This window comes from Salvelinus alpinus, chromosome 10, assembly GCF_045679555.1.
Source record: "Salvelinus alpinus chromosome 10, SLU_Salpinus.1, whole genome shotgun sequence".
NCBI classification, from domain to species: domain Eukaryota; kingdom Metazoa; phylum Chordata; class Actinopteri; order Salmoniformes; family Salmonidae; genus Salvelinus; species Salvelinus alpinus.
The window spans coordinates 52432749-52448456 of NC_092095.1; the positions used below are offsets into that span (position 1 = coordinate 52432749).

Consider the following 15708-nt stretch of genomic DNA (forward strand, 5'->3'; position numbering starts at 1 on the left):
GCTGCTGTTTTAGGGGCTTGCCACAACCACCCCGTGATGACTCATTGCAGATTTATCTAAGCAACATAACAGGCCATCTGTCTATCGAGGTGGTTTATAACCACCTCAGCTACAACATTACTGCAGAGTAGGAGGTGCAAGAGAGGCAGAAGAAGACACGTATACCTACAATATGACTCTAACTGTGCACTAATAGCATGATTAAGTTGACTGTGTTTACTCCCAGTCATCCAGTGGGACATTTCTGATGCATAATTGAATTAATTCTTGTTTTGATGCACTGTTGGTTTAATTGAATGTCTGGTTGCAAATTTAGATGGGACTGAAAATATTGCTTTATTAGGTTAATCATGTATTTTACAACGGCAGCGCATTGCCTCTGATAAAGAGCTTTGGTTTTAATTATGAGGGTTTGATACAGCTGGTTGGCGATGATATTGTGCGAGCCCTATGTTTATGGGTTATTGTACTGAAGCATATCCATGGAAGTTATGAGGGCTACCTCTTACATGCCTTGAACCCCTTCAGGGGAAACGGTTAATATATAATGAATGAATTCATTAATTCAATCATCCATCCATTTATCCGTTATTTTCTAGAAGTTTGGGTTGAACGTCCAGAGACTGTATGACAACGATGGAGGGATGTGTTAGGGCATATAGAAGAAGTGGATGTTTATGGTCTGGGCGTTACAAGACCAAGAGCCAAGGTTAAGGGCAGAGCTAGCAGAAATCAACCCAACTCTAAAAAAAAAGGTCCCATGCTTGTCCATAAAAGGCAAGAAAGAAATCAGAACTTACAGATTGTTCTATGGGGGAAAATATCTTCCAAAACAACTGCTCACTCGAAAGGATCAATCATTTCAAAGGTTTTTCCATCCTCAACTAGTCTATAATGTATATAACGCTACATTAATATGTTCTACTTTTGCAATGCAGCAATATACTGTGCAACCTAGAATGAAAATAGAACATTGTCAAAGTTGCAGTCATATCAGCCATCTGACCTTTCCCCCACTTTTGTCTTTAAACTGAATTAATGTTAGAACTAGTTCAACATTATCTTTCTTTTTTTTACCCGAATTGTTGCAATTAAGTAATGAGCACCGAATGATTAGCCAACATCATTCACAGTTACATGGAATTGGATCATGTCGAACAGCCATCCATCTGTCTCGCCCGGAGACGGAGGCTTTGCAAAACTGTGTATTTTAAACGCTGTCCATCTGTTGCTACAATGTCCTTAGATTACTGCCGCAGTGTGGAACATATCAAGTTCGGCGAATGTGTGTAAATCAACATAATGCTGATACAGGAGGTAGAGAGAAAAATCACTAATAAATTGGCACTCTAAAGTCACGCTGGGTTCCAAATGGGTGAAATTAGATTGGGAACGCAGAGAGACCTAGGAGTTACAAGCGGCCGTTCATTTTAGATCCTTTTCAAGATTAGTCAGATACCTTTATTAATTTTATGAAGAAGTGATACAGATTTGATCATAGAGGGCTGATAACCACTTATAGGAATAAACCTGATGAATTACACACACAAACAGATCGTATCACACGTATTACTGGACAAAGTAATACGAAAGGTTCAGACCTTTTTCCTGCATTATATTTCTACAGTTTCTCATAATGATTTGGCTTTGGATTGTACCCAGGTGCTCCGTACGTGAAGTAATGCTCCTGTATCTCTTGCTTTTGCCTCCATTCGTTCTCCTATCTTATTGAACCTACCCCAAGATGCCCTTTTTACCCATAACCCCTTCCGTTGCTTGTGAATCCAATCCGTGTGGCTCTTCCTTCTTTTCCATTGCTCCCCCCTCCCCCCTCCCCGCCCCCAACCCCATCATCACACGCTGCTTCTCCTGTCCCCCACCCCCCCCAGGCTCCAGCTGCCAAATGAGAACCCTGGACAGCGGGATTGGCACCTTCCCCCTCCCTGACTCCGTCACCCGGGTCAACGGGCGCCACATTCCTAGATCTGAGTCCAGCCCCGACCGGATGATGGCGAGCGTTCACAGTCCCACTGATCCTGACCAGGACCTCCTCTCGGCCTCTGCTGCTCATTCCCCATCCCATGTGAAAGTGCCGTCCCTGTCTGAGACCCACCCACATGCACCACCCACCAGTGCCCTGGGCCACTCCCTGTCTGACTCTACAGTTACTGGAAGAGGTTGTGGACAGGAAGCCCTGAGCCGCCTCCCCAGACCATCCACCTCAGGTAAGACTGGGGGTTCACCTCATATCAACATCCCCGTTACGTCTCCATTCTATACCCTTCTCCCAAAGCTTGCACTTCCACACTCCCCTTTATGTATTAAGAAGCCATAAGTATTGACAATGTCCACACCATTGCTCTTATACCAGTACAGTCCCATCATGTGAAGTGCACACTTCAGGGAGAAAAGTCGATGATCGGGACACAACCACTGTTACAGGCTCTGTGTTGTCTCTGTTTCATGCCAATGGTTTTATGTTAGGTAAACCAATGATTCACAGCTGCATATAAAAGCTAGAATGGCTGAGCAGGCTCAGAGGATGTTTGGCCACTATCATGAAACCCAATTTGGTGTTAACCCATCTATAAACTGTGTATAAAATGAGAGAGAATAAAATTCAGATTCTCGCTGGCTCAATTTGATTGTGCAATGAGGGTGGCGGTGTTTTACTTCAATTCACATCATTATGAACCTTAAGTAGCCCTCAAGAATTCACTATACATGTTCCACCCTCTCAATCTCAACAGAGGATCCATTCTCCACTTGAAGCTATTCCGTGAAAAGGAAAACCTTCTACCTTTGTTAATCAGTCTCCTATGCATTTTGAATGTTGGACTAGATGGACAAGCCTATTTGGTATTCTGAGTGATATTCCGTAGCTCTGCTTAACAAAGGACCCTGCATCCCCCACCCACCTTCACAAAACCCTCCGGATAATACGACCCACAGACCATATCCCAAGGATAAGTCGCTAATACAATTAGACACGCAATCTCAATAGCGACAATTAGCGACATAGATCATAAACCACCTTCTGCCTGTTCTTTTACCGCAGCAACACAACAGCATGACGGTGGGTGGGAGGGAGGGAGATCGGGATCATATGGGCTGAGGGAAGTAACACTAACAATGTACTCGTATAGGGATGAGTGATCTCCGTGATCACGCCTAGGGATTTATGCAATCAGGGAATTTTACATTACATTTACATTTAAGTCATTTAGCAGACGCTCTTATCCAGAGCGACTTACAAATTGGTGCATTCACCTTATGATATCCAGTGGAACAACCACTTTACAATAGTGCATCTAACTCTTTTAAGGGGGGGGGGGGTTAGAAGGATTACTTTATCCTATCCTAGGTATTCCTTAAAGAGGTGGGGTTTCAGGTGTCTCCGGAAGGTGGTGATTGACTCCGCTGACCTGGCGTCGTGAGGGAGTTTGTTCCACCATTGGGGTGCCAGAGCAGCGAACAGTTTTGACTGGGCTGAGCGGGAACTGTACTTCCTCAGAGGTAGGGAGGCGAGCAGGCCAGAGGTGGATGAACGCAGTGCCCTTGTTTGGGTGTAGGGCCTGATCAGAGCCTGAAGGTACGGAGGTGCCGTTCCCCTCACAGCTCCGTAGGCAAGCACCATGGTCTTGTAGCGGATGCGAGCTTCAACTGGAAGCCAGTGGATTAGTGAATTAGTGTCTATCTGTGTGACCTCGGTACTGCGGTTAAGGTAGGCATGACCAACAGCTGTCATTATAAGGAATAGAGAAGGAGACTAATCTCCACCACGGATTCCCTCACAGGTAGTCAAGAAGATGAAAGAACTATTTTGCCCTCGGCGCGGTACAAATTATTCTGCTGATGTTCCCGCAGCGCCGCCGCCAACGAGGCCCAGTTAATTATATTGTCAGGAGAAGGTAGGAAGTTGTATAGAGAAAACAAGTGTGAAGGAAGGGGTAGGTAGTCATTAAAATTCACACGGACTCAGCTGTGACTATCATTGGATGCTTTGTCATTGGGAGTGACAGTTTGAAGCTGGTATTTCGGGGCTGCTTCAAGTCAGAGATGTAGCGATGTAGCCTCCGTAGGGAGGATGCCATTGACTATTAATAGATGAAATGCCAAACTCTCCTCACAATTAAAGAAATTGTAGCATAACGCTCATGTTGTACAGCGTGTGCTTTCACAGGTTAACAACTATATTGGCATAGCGTTAGCTATGGATGCGTCCCAAATGGTAACCTATGGCCATGGTCCCCACTACTGCGTAGTGCACTATAAAGGGAATAGGGAGCTATTTGGGATGTAGCCATGAGTCTTACTGAAACTCCGGGACCTAATAGCTTTGGCATTTTTTACTTTTCCGCCCTCTATGTACGCAATGCGTAGGCTCTCTTCCTGGTGTGAGTGTGTGGGTTTGGTTGTTGTCTGTGTCTCATGATTTGTTTCTCTTTACTTTTGAATGATAGATGTCATCAGAAGGAAGCGACTGAGTCAGATAGAGTTATGCAGCACCAGCCACACAGTCACTACGGAGGCCCACGAGGAACAAGTGGAGAAGAAGAGGAACACTAAGGATCTAAACTCACCCACTGTAAGGAACTTCCCCAGCACTATTAGGCCTATGTCAAAGGGGTGGTGTTTTGGCAGCAAAATAGACTGCAATAGCATAGTAGCATATAATAGCATTGATTCCCTATGTTGCATGAAATACAGTAAATGTTGCTAGTAGTAGAGGGACGTAGTTCAATTATCCTCTGACAGAATAATAGCAGCAATAAGAGAACTGCTAAACTGAAAAATCTACAGTACTTCAAATGTCTAGTGGTTGTGTTTCTGTGTATCACGTAAGACACATTATCATCTGTGATTGTGGCTTCCGTACAACCCCTATACAATTTCACATCTCCAAGAAGCATTATCATTATGAAAGAGTATCTCTGTAATCTGTTGAGGATACAGTGATATTAAAGGGATTTCATCTACTTCCCCAGAGTCAGATGAACTCGTGGATACCATTTTTATGTCTCTGCGTCCAGTATCAATGAAGTTAAGAGGTAGTTTCGCGAGCCAATGCTAACTAGCATTAGCGCAATGACTGGAAGTCTATGGGTATCTGATGGCATGCTGGTAGATCTAGGGCGTCATTGCCAAAATCCCAAAGTATCCATTTAAGGCAGCAATTGCTAACTAGCGTTAGCACAATGACTAGACGCCTAACAGCTAGTGTGCCATAGACGGCCAGTCATTGTGCTAACGCTAATTAGCATTTGCTCGCAAAACTACTAACTTCCTTCATACTGGATGCTGAGACATAAAAATGGTATCCACAAGTTAATCTGACTCCGTTGAAGTAGTCTTTAAAGGGATATCTATCTATCTTCTCATTCTGTTCTGATGTCCCTCTCTTTCCTGAACAGGACAGAGCCCCGAGAGTGTGCACATACTCAGGCAGCAGCAGTGACACCGAGACAGAGTCTGAAGGGAACACGCTAGGCTCCACCCAAAGCACCCTTACCAACAGAGCAAAGACGAGCAACCAAGGTCAGAATCTTGTCTGCATCCCACATCCACAGACACAATATTAATGTTATTTAGATGTAGGCCTACATCATTTGATTTTAGCCAGTTTATCTTGATTTGGTTGATTGATAGGTATATTGATTGAAACATGCTCTCCACAGTCTACTGCGAAGAGAAGACAATGAAGAGGAACAGTGTGGGAAAGTTCCCGTCAATCATGGACTACTATCAACATGACATGTTCTCTCACGTAGAGAAGGACGACCACAGGGGGAGTTTCTCCCAATACCACTTGTTGCACAACCAGTCATCGCTAGAGGGCAAAGCAGGAGACAGACTAAGCGTAAGTACTTCCTGTTGCCCTACGACATACACTGAACAAAAATCTGAACGCAACATGCAACAATTTCAAAGGTTTTACTGGGTTACAGTTCATATAAGGAAATCAGTCAATTGAAATAAATTCATTAGCCCCTAATATATGGATTTCACATGACTGGGCAATGGCGCAGCCACAGGTTGGCCTGGGAGGGCATATGCCCACCCACTTGTGAGCCAGGCCCAGCCAATCAGAATGAGTTTTCACCCACAAAAGGGCTTTATTACAGACAGAAATACTCCTCAGCACCCCCTGCCAAATTTTCTAAAACAATGTTGGAGATGGCTTATGGTAGAGAAATTAACATTCAATTCCCTGGCAACAGCTCTAGTGGACATTCCTGCAGAGCATGCTCCCTCAAAACTTGAGACATTTGTGGCATTGTGTTGTGTGACAAAACTGCACATTTTAGTGGCTTTTTATTGTCCCCAGCATAAGGTACCTGTGTAATTATCATGCTGTTTGATCATCTTATTGATATGCCACACCTGTCAGGTGGATGGATTATATTGGCAAAGGAGAAATGCTCACTAACAGGGATGTAAACAAATTTGTGGGCAAAATTGGAGAGAAATAAGCTTTTAGTGCGTATGGAAAATGTCAGAGATTTTCTATTTCAGCTCATGAAACATGGGAACAACAGTTTACATGTTGCATTTATATTTTTGTTCAGTGTATTACCTTTGACATATCCTTTTGTAGCTTGTCAACTAGATGATCATGGTCTGTTGATGTTGCTTCCGGAGGATCTATTGTATGGACCACTTTACCGCTTTACCTTATGTAAGATCATGCATTAGCTCAAAACAAACTGTTTCCATGGTAACTTGCACTCCAACTCATGTGAAAACAAATCGCTGTGAAGCAACATTTGTCCTTTTCCAGCTTCTCCAGCTTTCTCAAAGTGCTTTCTCAAAGTCCACAAAGCTTGATGTCTTTCAGCCTCCTACACAGCGCTGTAGTTGGATTGTTCGGACGTTTTCATAAAACAAAAAAACTGAAAGTCACCTAATTGCTTTCGATCGGCTTGCCCTCTCGTGTCACGGGGTATTTGCCTACCAGTATTTAACTTCACTGAATGACAAATGAGGAGCAGTGACCATGAAATGGCCCTCACCCCCCTCTGCCCCCACTTCCCCTCAGATCAGTGCAGTAGAATAACCTAACACACACACACACACACACACACACACACACACACACACACACACACACACACACACACACACACACACACACACACACACACACACACACACACACACACACACACACACACACACACACACACACACACACGACCTGACAGAAAAATCCATAATCTGCAAAAGGATCTGACTCAACACAAGTTCAGAGAGAGAAAGAGAGCGAGAGGAAAAATACATGAATATGTTTTATGTTCTTGAACTATGGTTCTTACTGTTGGCCTATAGAGGCCTTGTACTATGACAGAGGAGCAGTACTGAAACGTGCAGCTACTCTGCTAAAGCAAAATACAACGTTGCAGGGCTCAGGGTGTATGGTTTTTTATTAAACTTACAACATCATCCTTGCCCGTCTCTTTTTGGGGTCAAACATTTCTAATAGATTCAATAAGTACAGATTTATTCCATTCTGCATTGACTGGACAATTGCCTGCTCAAAATTGAATGTGGAAAAACGAATGTCCTTGGCGTATGCTTTGACCCTGACAAAGGCTCTGCATACAGAAACATTGGTTCATCTATTCATTGAATAACTGGGGGAAAAAATTGAGCTTTTTGTCTTCTCAGCCATTAGTCTACACTTAATAAAATAATTTTGGATATAAGGCTTTCACTCCCACTCTGCAAAGACGTTTGTGCTAAAATGGCCAGGATTTGACCATTTTAATGTCAGTGTGAAATAAAGGGAAGTGTGGTTGCTGGTTGTGGACGTGGGGTTTTTCTAACAAGGTTTATGTGTGGTTGGCTGCTGCGGTGATGTGCTGGGAGTTTGAAAGCATGGCTCTGATTGTGATGAGATTCCCTACAGAAATGCAGCATGTCGGACAGAGATCATGTGCATCCAACCTGCACAGAGATCACCCAAACAACGACAACAAATACAACCAAAGACAGAGCAACACTATGGATTTAATCCTATCATCTTTTGCTGTCCAATAATTGGTCTTGGAAAGACCTCACAAGAAAATATCTTCATAAATAAAATAAAGAAACTTTGAAAAGACATCTAACACAATAAAGGCCTATGAGGACCATTGACATTGTTTGGTTGAATAGCACTTGACTATTCTAAATGAATCCGTTAATAATTACATGTTCAAGTTAAAGGTATATACTGTAGATATGTGTTGAATTACAGAAGAGAGAACCTAATTTAATAGCCATGAACCAACCAAGATGATGGTCACCCTTTCAACCCATTTACTCCTTTTTAACCCATTTACTCCTTATTAACATGTATTTTACCTTAAAGGGACAATGTATAAAATAAATGATAAAAATACTGAGCTACAGTATATTGTATGCTCCCAAAAAATTGGAAATTCTATTATTTTATACTAATACAATTGGTCAGAGATTCTTTTTTTTTTAAAGAAGTAATATCCATTTTTTCTCAAAAAGGTAGGGGTCACAATTCCTCCAATTGCGAGGATAATGGCATTGAGCCTTTTTCTAAATGTTCCTCCATACAGATTTATTTCAGATCCTTGATATCCTTCGTCTGCGCTTATGGACCGCCCTCTTCAATTCAAACCAAAAGGTTTTCAATGGGGTTCAAGTCTGCAGACTGAGATGGCCATTGCAAAATTTTGTTTTTGTGGCCAATGAACCATTTCTTTGTGGATTTTGATGTGTGCTTGGGGTTATTGCATTGCTGGAAGTTCCACTTGCGGCCAAGTTTCAGCCTCCTGGCAGAGGCAACCAGGTGTGTGGCATAAAATGTCCCTGTACTGGATAAAGTCCATGATGCCATTGACCTTAACAACGGTTCCTGGGCCAGTGTAAGCAAAATAGCCCCAAAACCACCATATTTTACAGTAGGAATGGGGTTCTTTTCTGCTCATGCATTCTAATTTCGACTCTAAACCCACAACTGGTGTGCTTGGCTAAAAAGCTCTATTTTCATGTCATCCAAAAAATTGAACAGCCTGGAGTTTGCTTAATGGCATTATTATAAACAAACAAAAAAAATTGGGTGTAGGTCAGCTCTAATATTGCAGGTAAATTTGGGCTTTCATCAATTTAATTATTTGCATCATTTCCAATCCCCCATATATATATATATATTTTTTTTTAAATATACAGTACCAGTCAAAAGTTAGGACACACCTACTCATTCAAGGGTTTTTCTTTACAACTTTACATTGTATAATAATAGTGAAGACATCAAAACTATGAAATCACACAAATGGAATCATGTAGTAACCAAAAAAGTGTAAAACAAATCTAGACAGTCTTTGCTTTGATGACAGCTTTGCACACTCTTGGCATTCTCTCACCCAGCTTCACCTGGAATGCTTTTCCAACTGTCTTGAAGGAGTTTCCACATATGCTGAGCACTTGTTGGCTGCTTTTCCTTCACTCTGCGGTCCAACTCATCCCAAACCATCTCAATTGGGTTTAGGTCGTGTTGATTGTGGAGGTCATCTGATGCAGCACTCCATCACTCTCCTTCTTGGTCAAATAGCCCTTACACAGCCTAGAGGTGTGTTGAGTCATTGTCCTGTTGAAAAACAAATGATAGTCCTAATAAGCGCAAACCAGATGGGATGGCGTATCGTTGCAGAATGCTGTGGTAGTCCATGCTGGTTAAGTGTGCCTTGAATTCTAAATAAATCACAGACACAGCACGGTGGGAACCACACATGCGGAGATCATCCGTTCACTGACTCTGCGTCTCACAAAGACACAGTGGTTGGAACCAGAAATCTCAAATTTGGACTCATCAGACTAAAGGACAGATTTCCACCGGTCTAATGTCCATTGCTCATGTTTCATGTCCCAAGCAAGTCTCTTCTTATTATTGGTCGTTTAGTAGTGGTTTCTTTGCAGCAATTTAACCCTGAAGGCCTGATTCACACAGTCTCCTATGAACAGTTGATGTTGAGATGTGTCTGTTACTTGAACTCTGTGAAGCATTTATTTGGGCTGCAATTTGAGGTGCAGTTAACTCTAGTGATCTATCCGAAATCCCAAATTTGGACTCTGCAGCAGAGGTAACTCTGGGTCTTCCATTCCTGTGGCGGTACTCATGAGAGCCAGTTTCATCATAGTGCTTGATGGTTTTTGCGACTGCACTTGAAGAGACTTTCAAAGTCTTTGACATTCTCCGGAATGACTGACCTTCATGTCTTAAAGTAATGATGGACTGTCGTTTCTCTTTGATTATTTGAGCTGTTCTTGCCATAATATGGACTTGGTCTTTTACAAAGTAGGGCTTTCTTCTGTATACCACCCCTACCTTGTCACAACACAACTAATTATCTCAAACGCATTAGGAAGGAAATAAATTCCACAAATGAACTTTGAACAAGGCACACCTGTTAATTGAAACGCATTCCAGGTGACTACCTCATGAAGCTAGTAGAGAGAATGCAAAGAGTGTACAAAGCTGTCATCAAGGCAAAGGGGGGGCTACTGTGAAGAATCTCAAATAAAATATATTTTAATTTGTTTAACACCTTTTGGTTACTACATGAATCCATATGTGTTATTTCATAGTTTTGATGTCTTCACTGTTATTCTACAATGTAGAAAATAGTAAAAATATAGAAAAAAAACATGAATGAGTAGGTGTGTCCAAACTTTTGACTGTTACTGTATGTATATATATTTTGTATATATTTTCCGTTATTATTTTCCCCTAACCCTACATCCCCTCCCTAATTGGAGTAAACGAATGGACAACAACAGCTTCTACTTCCAGCTTACACATAGTATATACTGTACATTTTAAGGACACAGTATGTTTTACAATAGTTACCTTTTGTTAGTTTTTTTGTCCTATCCTTGTTTCTGTTTTGTCCCAGCTACCCTTAACCCACCGTCTATCGTTGAAGTCCACCCAGTTTTGATTTCTATTTGCGATTTATTATTTATGTTTCACAAAAGTTCTGAACCTTTCTATTCTCATAGTTTCTACAGATTGTAAATGAAAAATTTTTTTTTTTGCTAAGACTGTTATTATATCATTGATCGATTGACTAGGACTTTTCAAATCACCCAGCAGTGCTAAATGGCATTGGCACTTGGATTCGATAGGAACTGGTGCTTTGGTCAGATTACATGAAAATAGAGGTGTTTGGCCACGCACAACAGTGGTGGGTGTGGCACCAAAATGACAATGTATGAGTCAAAAAGAAACCCATACCTACTGTAAAATATGGTGTTGTGACCGTTCCCTTTAAGTCAGTCAGGTAAGTTCATAATATCGTTATGGAAGATTTGTTTGGGAAGTGGGAAGTGTGTGGAAGGTGCGGACAGGGGGAGCGCGGGTGCGGTGTGAGATTGGGTGATTTAAGTGCCTTTAATAACCTTTCACAAACACTCAGGAGAGTGATGTAAAGCTCAGCAGCTCCCATCAGAGACCTCATGGCCCAGCCTGGCCCCCATTCATCATCCTGACACTGCCTGACAGCCACGCTGCCTGCCTGCCTCTCTGGCTGCCTGGCTACACCCCACCTTCCCTCTCCCTCCTTCAATCTCCCCCTTTTTATTTCTATATCTTTCTCAGTCGCTCTCATCCTCTCTTACTTTCCCTCTCTATCTTTCCTTCTCTCCCTTTTTCTCTTTCTTTCCTTCTCTCCCTTGTTCTCTCTCTCTCTCTCTCTCGCTCCCTTCTCTCTCTCTCTCGCTCCCTTCTCTCTCTCCCGATGGGTAATAGAGATCGCTACAGGCCTCCCCGACAGGGGGAAAACAGCCTTAGATGCTGTGCTGGGGCCGGGCATAGCAGGGCCTAAGGAGCCAGACCAGAGAGGGCCAGGTTACACAGCAATATGCCTCATAACTATGTAATAGCTATGTAACTATGTAATGTAACTATGTAATAGACCACTGCGGCCTCCCGGGTGGCGCAGTGGTCTAGGGCACTGCATCGCAGTGCTAGCTGCGCCACCAGAGTCTCTGGGTTCGCGCCCAGGCTGGGCTGGGTTCGCGCCCAGGCTCTGTCGCAGCCGGCCGCAACCGGGAGGTCCGTGGGGCAACGCACAATTGGCATAGCGTCGTCCGGGTTAGGGAGGGTTTGGCCGGTAGGGATATCCTTGTCTCAGTATGTAAAAATGTAATAATAAAATGTATGCACTCTACTGTAAGTCGCTCTGGATAAGAGCGTCTGCTAAATGACTAAAATGTAAATGTAAATGTAATAGCTGTGTTCACACTTTCTCCCCAGCTGCTTGTAACAGCTTGTTACCTGGAGCACTAATGCAATGGGGAGAGAGAGGGATGTTTTTGGTCTTGGACACGCAGTTGGAAGTAGAAGTACAGACGTGTAAGATGTGCTTCAGATGACAGACTTTCGAATCAAATATCGGGCTGGAATGTTATGAGTTATTTGTAATTTTCTAAATATCAGAGGTGTATTTATATATATTTTTTTACATCTGACACCAAGTGTAGAGAAATTATTGTCTCTCAAGGCCCACATGCCTATTTGATTTCAATTGTATACCAGCTGCTACTGCCTATACGTACATACACAACAGTTTCCCATTAGTGGTATATGAACAATAGAACAGCCGTTCTCTCTTTGGCCTCCTTATCGACTGACTGACTCTTAACACCTTTAGAAAGCAAGAATGTTTCCAACGTATATATTCTTTCAGAATCCCAGTCACCCAAGACATTCCCATTGAACTGAAATACCTCGGTGTTGCTAGATGATAACCAATTAGCCGTTGACAAGCTCTTTTTCCACCCGATGTGCCCCTGAGGCGATGTTTTCCTGTGTGTTCCGTTGTAAAGGATACACTTCAACTGGCTCCTTAGGTGCCTTCGGATAGTCAAGGTCTGCACGGAGGTTGGTTTCGACCCACAGACAAGAGTGGTAATTGTGTTTCACCAAATCAAATTCAATCACAGATAAGAATCCCTCCTGCCGAGATAGAGAGCTCAGTGCTGTTAGGAGAAGAACAGGACCATGATTGCTGTTCCTCACTGTCAAAGGCGCTGAACGAAAGGCCACCCCAATTCCAATCACTGATCACAATCAAGTCATACACCCTCTGCTCGGCTCTCATGGTCTTCCACATCCATGCACCTGTAGACTACACTACACTGGCACATACTATATGGTTGGTTTCCCGGACCCAGATTGAGCCAAGTCTTGGACTAAAAAGCCTTTTCGATGTAGCACTTTTGATTCTCCAGTAACTTTGCTAGAATGGAGATGTGTCATTTTGCAGATTTGAATCACATTAGTTTTTATCACCAACCCTTGAATTACCATTATTAGTCACAGTACCTATTAGTCACAGGGATATTTTTCAGAAGTGTAGGGTATTTCTGATTTTCTCTGTGCTGATTTAGTACATGAAGAATATCTAGAATGCATTATTGTTAACCGCCAGATTGTTAGCAGAGTGGTTCTGGGCTGGAGTTCCTGGGAGAAAAGCCATTTCTAAGAGGTACCTGGCAGTGAACACTTAATGATGAGGAGTTAGTGCAACCCCGAGGGCGGTCTATACCCCGGATAATATGGTAATACCTCTGTGTACTCTCCACCCAGGAAGTGTGTGGATGGCTTGGCCCCTTCGGTAGATTGGCTGGAGGACAATCCAGTTACCCGGAGAATTGTGTTTACCTTTACCACAGATAAAATGTAGCCAGAGAGCACAGGCTCCTTCTAATAATTCCTCAAATTATTTCAAGATTCCTCAGTGCGTTTCTGCATAAATATTACCCGTAAGATATTCTAATAGTTATTGACCAAGGTTGAATTACACGACATCACTTTTTTTCTACTGAAGATGTGTTTTGTATTCACTGTGGTTAGATGTATGACTGTATGTGGAAAAATGCATTATGCATGATTTCTGTGATTATGCTAGATTGGAGATGCAGAGCTTTTTTTATATATATATACAGTGGGGAGAACAAGTATTTGATACACTGCCGATTTTGCAGGTTTTCCTACTTACAAAGCATGTAGAGGTCTATAATTTTTATCATAGGTACACTTCAACTATGAGAGACGGAATCTAAAACAAAAATCCAGAAAATCACATTGTATGATTTTTAAGTAATTAATTTGCATTTTATTGCATGACATAAGTATTTGATACATCAGAAAAGCAGAACTTAATATTTGGTACAGAAACCTTTGTTTGCAATTACAAAGATCATACGTTTCCTGTAGTTATTGACCAGGTTTGCACACACTGCAGCAGGGATTTTGGCCCACTCCTCCATACATACCTTCTCCAGATCCTTCAGGTTTCGGGGCTGTCGCTGGGCAATACGGACGTTCAGCTCCCTCCAAAGATTTTCTATTGGGTTCAGGTCTGGAGACTGGCTAGGCCACTCCAGGACCTTGAGATGCTTCTTACGGAGCCACTCCTTAGTTTCCCTGGCTGTGTGTTTCGGGTCGTTGTCATGCTGGAAGATCCAGCCACGACCCATCTTCAATGCTCTTACTGAGGGAAGGAGGTTTTTGGCCAAGATCTCGCGATACATGGCCCCATCCATCCTCCCCTCAATACGGTGCAGTCGTCCTGTCCCCTTTGCAGAAAAGCATCCCCAAAGAATTATGTTTCCACCTCCATGCTTCACGGTTGGGAGGGTGTTCTTGGGGTTGTACTCAACCTTCTTCTTCCTCCAAACACGGCGAGTGGAGTTTAGACCAAAAAGCTCTATTTTTGTCTCATCAGACCACATGACCTTCTCCCATTCCTCCTCTGGATCATCCAGATGGTCATTGGCAAACTTCAGACGGGCCTGGACATGCGCTGGCTTGAGCAGGGGGACCTTGCGTGCGCTGCAGGATTTCAATCCATGACAGCGTAGTGTGTTACTAATGGTTTTCTTTGAGACTGTGGTCCCAGCTCTCTTCATGTCATTGACCAGGTCCTGCCGTGTAGTTCTGGGCTGATCCCTCACCTTCCTTATGATCATTGATGCCCCACGAGGTGAGATCTTGCATGGAGCTCCAGACCGAGGGTGATTGACCGTCATCTTGAACATCTTCCATTTTCTAATAATTGCGCCAACAGTTGTTGCCTTCTCACCAAGCTGCTTGCCTATTGTCCTGTAGCCCATCCCAGCCTTGTGCAGGTCTACAATTGTATCCCTGATGTCCTTACACAGCTCTCTGGTCTTGGCCATTGTGGAGAGATTGGAGTCTGTTTGATTGAGTGTGTGTACAGGTGTCTTTTATACAGGTAACAAGTTCAAACAGGTGCAGTTAATACAGGTAATGAGTGGAGAACAGGAGGGCTTCTAAAAGAAAAACTAACAGGTCTGTGAGAGCCGGAATTCTTACTGGTTGGTAGGTGATCAAATACTTATGTCACGCAATAAAATGCAAATTAATTACTTAAAAATCATACAATGTGATTTTCTGGATTTTTGTTTTAGATTCCGTCTCTCACAGTTGAAGTGTACCTATGATAAAAATTACAGACCTCTACATGCTTTGTAAGTAGGAAAACCTTCAAAATCGGCAGTGTATCAAATACTTGTTCTCCCCACTGTATATATGTATCTCAATGGGGACTTCTCCTATTGTTGTGTTGCCAATTTACTCAAGGGTGGTGGAATGGCTTGGAGGCGTTTTCCATGAAAGAAGGCAATGAGTTCAACCACCACACACGATAAAAGTGTACATGCCAA

General features: G+C 42.8%; 1 protein-coding gene across 7 annotated transcripts in view; it reads left to right on the forward strand.

The window, feature by feature from the left end:
• Positions 1 to 15708, forward strand: part of LOC139532230 (nck-associated protein 5-like) — a 160826-nt gene that overhangs the window by 141383 nt on the left and 3735 nt on the right. For 6 of the 7 annotated variants that reach the window (XM_071329592.1, XM_071329594.1, XM_071329595.1 and 3 more), the window contains 4 exons: positions 1890 to 2225; positions 4464 to 4588; positions 5415 to 5538; positions 5679 to 5860. In XM_071329592.1, the coding sequence (XP_071185693.1) occupies positions 1890 to 2225; positions 4464 to 4588; positions 5415 to 5538; positions 5679 to 5860 (767 nt within the window). Of the gene's footprint in view, positions 1 to 1744; positions 1861 to 1889; positions 2226 to 4463; positions 4589 to 5414; positions 5539 to 5678; positions 5861 to 15708 lie in introns of those variants that run through there. The other variant, XM_071329599.1, reaches the window with a different exon arrangement.